The 11925-nt window shown below is 37.6% G+C and overlaps 1 protein-coding gene across 1 annotated transcript; it reads left to right on the top strand.

Moving 5' to 3' along the window:
• Nucleotides 1–895: 895 nt before the first annotated feature.
• On the top strand, nt 896–10439 carry LOC110826866 (chymotrypsin-like protease CTRL-1). The gene is made up of 9 exons (XM_087345920.1): nt 896–1307; nt 3646–3930; nt 4522–4705; nt 4967–5065; nt 5795–5968; nt 7025–7143; nt 8412–8579; nt 8853–9009; nt 9533–10439. The coding sequence occupies exons 2-9, from the start codon at nt 3646–3648 to the stop codon at nt 9736–9738; spliced, it is 1392 nt and encodes a 463-aa protein (XP_087202046.1). The 5' UTR covers nt 896–1307; the 3' UTR covers nt 9739–10439.
• Nucleotides 10440–11925: the final 1486 nt, after the last annotated feature.

The following is an 11925-nucleotide window of genomic DNA, read 5'->3' as shown; positions in this document are numbered from 1 at the left end:
TACAGTTAACAACTCTTCATTTTATATTCATGTTTCTTAAACAGCATTAATCAACTGATCTGCACTGATTTCTTAGATATTATTTATAAGAGCTTCTGTTTCGTAGTGTTAGAAATGCGAGTGTCTATCGTGTGAAACAACCTTTTCATTCGTCATGTTTATTTCTGTCGTCTATTTACTTTTTCTCCATAGTCATCGCGTACAATATACATTACATATGTAAAAAACCATTTCATCCACTTTTATGGTATCTGGTGATGTAAAATGTTTCCTGAGGAAACCACGCAGAGATAAGCCTCTTCCTAAGCTAATGCAGGGAACTTCTTCAGCAAGTCATAAAGTCATGTTACTTTCTAAGTTTTAACTTTGCTTGTTACTCTGAAAATACAGCTTATAATCTGCAGACCAGGTAGCGATGACAGAAAGAGCTCGTTTCGAATATCAGACGGGGCAGCGGCCATTCTAACCACTTTTCGTGTTTTTCCTCAGCCGTTCCAGGCTAATGTCAGGGTTGTATCTTGAAACATACAAAAATTATCCCAGCCAGCCAGACGCTCACCACGAGAGTAATCCTAAAGTCTCTGGCTAACAGATGCATTGTATCCGATCTGTTGAGCTGTGTTCCAGAGTATGTAGTATCTCTCAACCATGAAAGTAAGACAGAAGACTTAATTTTTCGTCCTTCTTACCTCGTCTTAACCGAGCTAAGACGGCTGACTGGTTAACACGAACGCTTCGCCCCTGACAGGCAGCGTTTAACATAACTGCGGAGTAATGAATTAACCGATGTCATAACCATTGCTCTCACTGGGATCTCGGAATATGTGGAATAATTCCAAGGCTTAGGCACGCATTGTGAGCAACGAACCGGTTCCGGATACCGAGAAGCCTTCGCCAAGACAGATCCTAGAGCGTGTGCGTAAGACACACTGTGGTCATGTAAGGATTGCGCCGTTCAACACAAACGTCGCTTTGTGAACCAATTACAGATTCCTTTGTTAAGGTTTCTGTTTGTGAGATGATTACTAAAGGTACAGATACACATTTGTACCGCAGGAATTTTATAGTAACAGTGTAAATCGAGTGAAAAAAATACTATTTAATAGCATATGCTAGTTTCTTCGTAATGCATTCTGTTGCTTGTATCCAGCGTGAGAGTGATTTATAAACATAAATATTGGGACTATTGTACGTACTGCACTCTTATAGCTACTGACAACTTCCCGTTGTCAAGAAGATAAAGGTGGAGGAACGTTGGACTATTTGACAAAGAAGATAAATACAGTTTTACTTCAAAAAAAAAAAAGGTAATATAAGCTAATGGATTTTTCTTCTTAGCAACGTGAAAAATCTTATTCCCAGAACAAGTACACAATGCCTGAACAAGGTCACATTCTAAACACAACATGGGGGTATCTTTTTCGGGCCTAATTAACCTTGTGGAAAATTATCGCCACATTTTGAGTACAAACATTTTTATGAGTTTTAAAAGTATCGCCATTTACAGTGTGTTGTTTTCATAGCGTGGTGATTCAGCATAGGGATAGGCCAATTTTACTTTAAATTTATCTTTATTTTTCAATTACAACTCCTGTTTTGTGTTAAGTTGATGTGGAACTTTATCAAGTTTAAGAAAACTCGTAACACATTTTTCTGTTTTCCTTTAGATTTAGGGCAAACAAATTATGGCCAGTAATAATACAGCGTCGTTATTAATAATAACTATAGGTCGTTATTCATTTTTAATTTCTCGTAAAAGGACTACAGACAAACTACTGTAATTCAAAAAAAGAATAAAATAGATGAAAATAAAGATAGAGATTTTTAAGAAAACTCAAGTTTCTTGGGAGGGCTGACTCTTGTGAAAGAGATAATGAAATTTCGTGTTCCATAAAGGCCTGAAATTTCGTGAACTCCTGAAAAAAAAGGACCCTTCTCCATTTCGTTAAGTAATAAACATGTTTATTAGTGTGAATAATTAATGTACATTCAGTACTTTTTGAAAAGCTGCCTTTTCGAAATATATTAATCTGGCAGACACGTAAAATATAGCTGTCATCTCCTTTCTTAGATACGTAGGCCTTAAGATGTTTGAAACATATTAGATCGAAACACGACTATAATTTATATAGAACCGGCTCGTCCTTTCTTGCTAAGCCTGCGACAGCAGGATAAAGCACCTTAAACGCACTAAACTGCTTGTGCTTAACTGTAGGGCGCATAGTTCAGGCATTATTTCTACGGCGCACGGATTATACTCAATCCTGACATCTGGTGAGCTGACAGACGAATGCCTGTCGCGGACCAGAACGCCAATGTAATGTAAGGAATATCTATATACTAGTGAAAAAGCCCGTTAAAATTCAACGGGGAATGGTCACTCTGATATCTTCTCCCCCTACCCTCTTTTCTCCTTCCTTTGTCTCTTTCATCCTTCATCGCATCCCGTACGTTGACCCTTTCTTTTTCCATCTATTTCAACTCAGAAAAAGAATGGGAAAAACCGGCTGTGCTACGAACTGTCTTATTTCAACACATTAGAAATACCTCAAAAAGGTCCGTAAAGGTAGCAGAACTTTTAAAATAAAACATAATTCCATGTAGTGTTATTACCGAGATAGATACCAAACGCGTAAAAAAAATACGAAAGAATGAAACTGGGGTTCAATACTAATATTAATTGGGTTATTTTGTAAAGCGTTTTACACTTCAGACACGTACATAGGAGAGGAGAGAATGTAAAATAACTACAATTTGAATTGATCGTCGGAGTGGGAGGCCCCAGAATATCTAGCAGTGGTATCCAAAAAATCATTAAACTTTAAAGTATTTATATGGGAAGCAGACAAGGGGTATAAAACTCCATTTATTCATATTCGCAATAAATTACCAATAAAAATAAGGATGCAGAATCATAAAGAACGAACATGAAAATTCTGTGTGATTCAAACATGAAGGATAAAAATTGGCACTGGTGTTATTACACGGATACGCTTTCGTGGCTAGATTAATAATAAAGAAACCGGAATGTTCACAATGACCATGAAGTAAGTGACGTCAATAATGAAAACAGCAAGAACTGAAACTGGAGATGGTGTTCTGGGTTGAGACGTCGTGTGGACTAGTGGGCAGATATCAAAATTTCGGAGAAACAGACTGTCTCCATCTTCAGGACTGCGGATGGAGAGAGCATATTTCTGCAAAACGTTGGTATCTACTTAAGGGTCACAACCCGGAACATCATCTTCATTGCCGTGATAACCTCGTAACTCACAAGAAATTAAATTCTTTGTACATGAATGCTAACCTAACCCAACCTGAAATGTAGGCACTTTTCTATAAGACAACTTTATACGAATTACGGGCTGAAAACAGTTGCAACTTCATTGTTGATTTATTAGACAACAGTCTTGCTGTTTTTAAAACAGTGTTTACAGTTTGAAACACAATTCTATTTTTATTTTTACTCCTGTGCAACAAAAGTTAATCACAGATATTCCAAATGAACAAACTAAAAATAAATTGAGTTGTTCTTTAATTTCACTTCTTACCATTATCTCTCTGAAGTCTTCAAAGTTTTCATCAATGCTGCAGAAGGTGATACGCGGTGTCTTAAACATCATTTGGTGGTGGATGTGTCTGCAGATGGGATGCAGCCTTCACGTTTCTCTGGTTGTGGTGTTTGTCTTGGTCCTGCCATCCAATCTTCCTGCTGAAAAGAACAGCGGTCAGAATTATGGCAGTGTCGAGAGGTCAAGGAGAAAGACTGACCTACAGCACCCACCCTCTCCTTGCCCCAGCGTGTTCTCATATGAGGGGCAAGAGGCAGAAAAGGATCAGTGGTTTGGGGTCATCCTTGTCACCACTGAAGAACTTCTTGCAGGCTTGCGACTGGATTTGAGGCTGGACAAGCCTGCAAGTTTGCTAGGAGTAAGAAATATAAATAACTCAGAACCCACTTACTAGCTAGTAACAGCTATGTTCTACACTGTGACTGATTAATTCTTAGGTTATTTAAAAGTTATATTGCATTGGATATTTACAGATGATCATAAATGATAAGTAGGAAGGAATCTGGAAGTATCACTGCTGTGATAATAAGTTTGGTGTTAATAATTATAGCTTTATGTTAAAACCTTGCATCATCAGTGGCAAAAAAGAAGTTAAATCATATAAAATGAATCAAAAGATTATGTTTTTTTAACAGAGCATAAAGGTAAGTTCTTTACAAAACCATATTTAGTAATACTTCACTGGATGTTGGTTACACAGGAGTTATATTGGGCACGTAGCTATTAGTCCACTGGTCTGATGGCTGTTGCTGGGTTTTGCCACTGATGATGACCTCTTGAGGTAGAAACGCGTTTGGCACTAGTGTCCTTCATAGTGCAAACAGTTTTGTTTATATGCATATTTTACATAGCTTTATGTATACAATCATGTGCATATCTGTAGATGTACATGACACATATCCAACGATTTATTCACATACGACATAACAGGTATTCGTTTGTTTTCCAGAACTGGCTTGGTGAGGTGAAGAGCAAAGATAATATTCACTTTACTATCCTGAACCTGAACCAGAAGGTGATGCCAGGCCCACCACTTTCCATCCGCATATTTGTAAAGTTCCCTCAAGGTCAGAGTGTGCCCAGACTACGTACCATCCACATCAATGGACGGCAGATCTGCCCAGCTGATCATGGTAACAGTTGTTATTGTCAGTATTGAAAACAATAATGTAAATTTCAGTAATTTCCAAACTGATGAATTATAGTTATAACTCTATACAGTACAGTAACTACTGCTGATTACTTCTGTCAACAGCAGAATTGTGTCTGCAATAAACATCCAAACTAATGAAAAGTACTGAATTGTAAAGAATGTATTTTGAAAATATGCATGCTACTAACTGTTCTTCTTTATTACAATTTAAAGATTAATATGCAAACAATTATATCTCTAGGAAGTACACCAAATACCCAAGAACCTATAACAACAACCAGAAATTCTTCTCTTGTGACTGAAAGGAGAGGGAGCAGTATAACAGCACCAGATTATGCAGGTATATGTCACTTGTAATAAGGTAAAACATTTAATCATACTTTCTTTTTCAATGCAGCATACCTTTATGAAAGTAAAACTCCATGCAACCAAATACATTTAAAAATTAAATAGCAATATTTAATTTAAACAATAACACAGGTAACACAAATGAATGGCTTCAATGTGTGGATATCATGAAGATAACTGAATCTCTAAAAGTTCCTGAAAGTATAGTAGCAGGTAAGCAGAACAAGAGATGCTACAGACAGATAAATAAGCCTGAAACAGCTGAAGAACAACCTGATTCTTAAATTATAACATTTATTAATTCAGACAGGGCATAGTTTTAAAGGTACACATGAAATTAGATCAAACATGAATTGTGATTATAGTTTTAAATCATGTCTTGGATATAGGATATTTGTGTACATTTATTTCATTATCAATCACTCTCATCATTACCACAAACCACCTGAAATGGGGATTTGCTGTGGACTGACCACTTACACAGATAAATCCTTAAAAATGAAAAACTCTCAAAATTAACACCAGGACGGATCAACACTAGGGATGTGACAGAGTGGGAGAGAATTTCATTCAATAAATAAATTAATTCACACTGATTTTATTTTATATATTAATTCCAGATATAAAATATGGCAAATGCTTCTTGGTAGGAGAAGTATGTACTGCTTGGTTGGAAGACTGGAACAAAATCTGAAGAAGCTGTGTTAATTTATATTTGAAGGTGGCCAAATGGAGTGTGGCAGAGTTGCAGTTCAGCCTGCACCCCTCATCACCCATGGACAGAACACTGCAAGGGGTCAGTTCCCATGGCATGCAGCACTGTACCAGTCTAAGGATATCAACCTCAAATACATCTGCGGTGGGTCATTAATTGGGCCAAAGACAATACTCACAGGTACTGGTTCATTAGAATCATACTGAATATTACTGTTTTCCTTCAGCATTTGATGAATATACTTCTGGTCAAGAGGTCCTTGTTATGGAACCCATACATCCATACTGTTTTTATAAAACTCTTCTATTGGACCCAATCCTTTTTTTCTTTTTTTAGCATTTGTCCCGCTTTGGCAGGGTCTTTTTGGAGGTTTGTATGATCTATTTAGACATTTGGTAGGACTCCTTGGATGAGTGATCATCCCACTGCAAGGCCTCTACCTGCACACAGGACAGCACAACACAGAAAGACGCAGACAAACATCCATGCCTTCAGTGGGATTCGAACCCACAGTCCCAGTGTCCAAGCAGCACAAGGCCCACGCCTCAGACCACGCGGCCACTGTGACTGGCCATTGGACCAAATCCTGAATCAGTTTTATCTAGTTCATATGTTTGGAACCTATTCTTCCAACATCCATTATAATATTACCCTCTCACTTTCACCTAAAACTCCCAGATGGTATCTTTCATACTCTGACTAAAATTATGTGTATACATATTGTGTTCTCTTACTGCAACAGCTCTGTGAAGTGTTCAAAATATGAAACTGATCATTATTTAACTTAATCAATTTTTCCATTACTTCATATGCTTTGAGTTCAATATTGCAGTGAAACAGAATAAAATTAAATGTACTAGATAACTTTTGATGTAGACCCGCAATACCAAAGTAGTGTAAAAAAACACGGGGTTGACAAGATGTCTAAAACCATGTCAAACTGGAAAAAAACTTTGAACTATAACCAGGGGTGTGCAGTCAGTTTGTTAACAAAAAACTCACACCAGCAAGGTATATTTTCTTTGTTGTTTTTAAAAAAAATTTAAATAAAGTTTGGCATCTGGAAGTAAGAACAGGCAAGATGTATCAATATTCTTATATTGATGTATGCCTTGTATCTTCTGATATTTTCTATGCTGTGACACAAGCCTGACTATAACTATGAAATTACATGGAACATGGATACATATAATGCCATGATATATAGTATCCTAAGTATTTTATATAAATTTTCAGCTGCTCACTGTGTGACTAAGTCCACTGTGCTCCAGCCAGTAGATCCAGACAGTTTGCTTGTGTACCTTGGGAAGTATCATCTCAAACAGTGGAGTGAGGGTGGCGTTCAGGATAAGCAGGTATGATGCTACAAATTATGAAATGTTCTGCTGGATCAGTGTGCTCCAGCCACTAGATCCAGACTTTGTGTATCTGGGAAAGTACCACTTATAGTAGTGGAGTAAGGACGCCATGCAGAACAAATTGATATGATGTTCCAAAAATGGAACAGATTTGGACAACTTAAAAGTAAAGCTGTCCCACTATACGCCATGCAGGCGCTTGGGGGGAGTGAAGGTATAGCTACTACTCTTTCTTGACCTCGGCACTAGATGGGGGTGAGTGGTCGGCATCACGCCCCAGCTGTGCTTTACCCTGGGAAAGGACCCGGTACCCATTGGATAGGAGGCTGGGTGGGCCCCAGAGCCGGTCTGGTCGCAGAAGCTAGAGGAAAAATTCTCTGCCCTCGTCGAGGATCAAACCCCAGTCGCCCAGTCCGTAGCCAGTCACTATACTGACTGAGCTATCCCGGCTCATTTTGGACAACGTAAGGCAACTATATAATCAGACTCTTTTGTTCATTCACAAAAAATACTGAGATTGACTAATTGATTTTTATGCTATTTTAGTGTTTCTGTTTCAAATGTTATGTTGTTTAGCATGGCCAAGGTAGATAGATTATTATGAATGATAGGTAGATAAGGATTTGGAAGGTGGTGTTACAGCTCATTCGAAATTACTATCATGACATTAGTGGGGGGAAACATGATAATACCATAAAAATCCTCAGTCAGTCTATACAGTAACTTGGCTGAGACCTGAACCTGGCATTGTCCAAATGTGAGTTCAGAATATTACCATTACACTAATCTGCTTGCTAACATACTTGCAATATTTTTCTCTCTTTTACCCTGACTCACGCTGAAGAAGGTGAGTTTATTGTGAATAAGTTTCTAATTATCCTACATAAATGCTATAAACTCAACTGGGATACTGGGATGCTGGAACGACCCATTCTTCAAGTGCCTGAACACTGCAGGTCCCAACTTTTCGTTGGCTTGATCTATAGACGTTTTGGTAGGACTCCTTGGACGAGGAATTGGCCCATCGCAAGGCCTCTACCTGTACACAGGACAGCACAACACAGAAAAACGTGGTCAAATATCCATTGCTTGAGTGGGATTCGAACCGACGGTCCCAGCCACTAAGCAGCACGAGGCCCGCGCCTCAGACCACGCATAAACTCAACAAACATTTAAATTACTTACTGAGGTGATGAATGTATGGTTCACAGATGTGCAGTATACAAACTGAACACAAGCTAATTTCTATATAAATGTTTGTTCAGGTGGTCAAGATTCTGGTCCACCCAGCATACAATAATTCCAACTATCAATCTGACCTGGCCTTACTGATTCTCTCCAGCCCTGTTAAATTTACTACAAATGTGAGGCCAGTGTGTCTTTGGGACAAGAAAGAAGCTGATCTGGAAAATGTTGTGAACAAGGAAGGCACAGTAAGTAACATTTCTTGTTGTCTTCAGTGCAGTTTTCAATAATGTTCATCTATATCGAGAAAAGGAGTTCTACGATTCCACCTGCAGAGATAATATTATGGTTGTGTGTAATAATGATGGTAATGATAAGAATAGCAACAATATAATTATTAAAAAATGTAAGTTTCTAAATGTTTATTATCATTTAACCAATTAATTTTACCATTCTTTACACCTCCTGCTATATTATTCTTGAAAGAACAGATGTATATAATTTCATTCCACAATAAAAAGGTCATAGGCTGGGGCTATGATGAGACTGGGCAGATCACAGAGGAACTAAAGATGTCAAAGATGCCGATCGTATCACAGCAGGTCTGTCTGTGGAGCAGCAGTGATTTCTACCCTCTCTTCACATCTGATAAAACTTACTGTGCAGGATTTCGAAATGGTACGTGCATGCTCTTAACCAAGAATAGAAATAGGTACTCCAATATTGATTATTCAGAGTTCTAACATGCTCTTTTTAGTATTTCTTATTCTTAGTGTATATTTATTGCAGATATAAATCAGTAGATCTAACTTCAAGTACTATATTGCATGCAGCAATGGCCACATACATACCATAATTTCCATTTTAAGCCTGCAAAGATTTAAAATTTCCTCCTATACTAGTAATATGAAAACAACAAAGATAATTAAGAAGTTAATTTTGATCTATGTCAGCCCAGTATACCCTGTTAAGAAACATGAATTGTATTTTTCAAAGACCTCTAATGCTGTGTAGTGGCGTGCTGAGTTGTGCTTATATTAATTAAAAGCTATAATTTAATCAGACCATGAATATCTATAAGGAACACTTAAGTCTGGTGTGATAATACTTAAATGTATACTAAATTTATAAGAGGTAAAATCTGAACTGAAATTAATTCATTTATACAATTACAGGGAAAATATTTCTCTACTTTGTACAGGTAGCAGTGTCTGCAATGGTGACAGTGGTGGCGGAATGGTGTTCCCTCGGAATTCGAGTGACGGTTCAGTTACATGGATGCTTCGAGGTGTTGTCTCTATTAGTAAACCGAAGGGAATTCATCAACCTGTGTGTGATCCCACAAACTATGTTATATTTACTGATGCTGCAAAGTACCTAGACTGGATCCAGAACCATATAAAGTAAAAATTCAATGAAACATCATTTAGGCCTCTTTTGCACACAAAAATAATATTAACATGGACAAAGGAAGTATTATACTGCAGCGCATTTCTGATGATTTTCATCGCAAGACACACTTAATCATTGTCGTCCACATGACACAGCTTATATGTGGACCAGCTGCGCTGCTAAACAATTTAACCTGAAGCTAAATTCCAATGGACACCTACACAATTCTTCTTCTACTTCTATGGCTCTCCGGTCCGTATTCGGTCCATGGCCTCCTCAATTCTCCTCTTCCATTCGGTCCTCTGTTAGGTCCGTCTGTCCGAGGCTTTGATCGAGGTTTCAAAACATCTTCCTTTTTACGGTGCAAGGTTGTTGGCCTTACAACAAACCCCCAACCTGGAAGACCAGGGTACCTGTCTTAGTCTGACCTCTCCCCCTCGACCAATCTGGCTAGGGAGGCCCTACCAGTAGCTTTGCTACCGCTACACAATAGAGGGATTTAAACCCCCAAATTCCACATGCCAAGGTTAAAGACATATTATGAGAACAATATGCATAAGATTCTCCTATAAATGTTATGTTCTTTTAAACCATGTAAAATGTTCACTTGTAACAAGACACACGCACGCAATGTCACTGGCTGTTCAAAGAATTGTATGTTTATCCTCATGTGCATGTACAGCAAAAATAAACATTTTTTTAGAACACTAAAACAATTTGTCATTTTCTCCTTTAGCAATTACCAACATGTAAATTATAATTTTATACCAAAATTACTTACTGCCAGGTTAAAAAATTATTCTTTCTGCATAAAATACTAATGGTGATGTAAACAATAATGTTGCAAAATTAATAAACACTGGGAATGGTCATATCTTTTTTGGAACTCATTGATAAAGAAAAACCTATAATTTGTCACTGTAATTATTCTTCTTAGTTGATCAAAGATCATCAAAAATCTAACTGACACTAAAATGTCAAAGCGGTAAATATACTGAGGGTACAAATTATTTTCCTGTGAAATTTATTGTATTAAATGTTAAAACCTTTCATGCTTCATACTTATCACACACTGATTTGATAGAAAAATTTAATATTTTAAACTCAACAAAATAAAGTGATTAATTTAACAAAATAAGTCAAAAGTCTCGAATTAATGGAGTGTAGATTCTCATATTTGTATAAATGACAACAAATGAATGTTCCTTCACATGGTTTGACTAAGTCTGTGACACATTACCATTTGAAGCAATTTTAATCAGAGTTCAACAATGGGAAATACAAAGTATGTGTGCTGTTGTGGCCAGAAATTGTGTATTTGAAAAAATAATTAATGGGTTCACAAATGAATGAATGAATCAATCATTATTTCTGTGTCATCAGACAACATAAAATTCGCCAAGGGATTTCAACGAATATCATGAAAATGTTAGCTGAGAAAATTTTAAATGTGGTAAGAATATGAACGTGTTTATTGACTTAAATGTTACATGTGCCAAACTCAGCTTTACATAAGGAAAATAACACTGACACAAGATCACTGTTACAAGTTTTAACCAATGAACTGATGTAATGGAAAGATGCAGGCTACAGTGCTCGACCGGGACCGCGACATTTAACGCTGCTGTGACCTCCTTTTTGCGAGATGATGATGAAAGTTGAGTAATTGTTGGGATGCCACAGAGAAACCGGTGAAACCCCGGAGAAAAACTCCGTGATGCCTAGACCACGGCCTTAATTGGGGTGATGAGAAATGTGTACAAAACGTTTGTTAAAAAGCCTGAAGGGAAGAGACCGGTTAGAGGACCTAGGCATAGATGGGAACATAATATTAAAACGAATCTTAGTTAAATAGAGTTGAAGGGTATAATTGGAATCACTTGGTTCAGGATAGAGACTAGTGGCAGGCCTGTGAATAGTAAATATGGTAATTGTTAATGAAGGTTACTGTATTAATAAAACCAATGTGGTATGGTCCCTCGAAACGCCATGGCCTATTCTGAAATGCATCATGATAACAGCGAGTTGTTTCCAGTTCCTGTTCCGTTGAAACACCTCTCCCCACCATCCACAAATTCAGCAGGTGTTAATCATCACGGCAAATTCAGCTGGTTTTCCCCACCTCTGCATGCCTCAAGGTTAATCTCTTGCGGAGTCCGTGCTTTACATATTCCCTTCCTTGTGGGAGACCACTCCGTTAGA

The sequence above is a fragment of the Zootermopsis nevadensis genome, unplaced genomic scaffold (assembly GCF_977971745.1).
Source record: "Zootermopsis nevadensis isolate Lab colony 2312 unplaced genomic scaffold, Znev_1.0 Znev_ptg000009l, whole genome shotgun sequence".
NCBI lineage: Eukaryota > Metazoa > Arthropoda > Insecta > Blattodea > Termopsidae > Zootermopsis > Zootermopsis nevadensis.
This window is presented reverse-complemented; position numbering and strand designations above follow the sequence as displayed.

Bases quoted from the DNA above. Each gene is read 5' to 3' on its own strand.
- LOC110826866 (XM_087345920.1), top strand. From the start codon at position 3,646: ATGGGATGCAGCCTTCACGTTTCTCTGGTTGTGGTGTTTGTCTTGGTC. The intron at 7,144-8,411 runs GTATGATGCTAC...ATGTTTGTTCAG, and splicing joins GTGGCGTTCAGGATAAGCAG to GTGGTCAAGATTCTGGTCCA. The intron at 9,010-9,532 runs GTACGTGCATGC...TACTTTGTACAG, and splicing joins CTGTGCAGGATTTCGAAATG to GTAGCAGTGTCTGCAATGGT.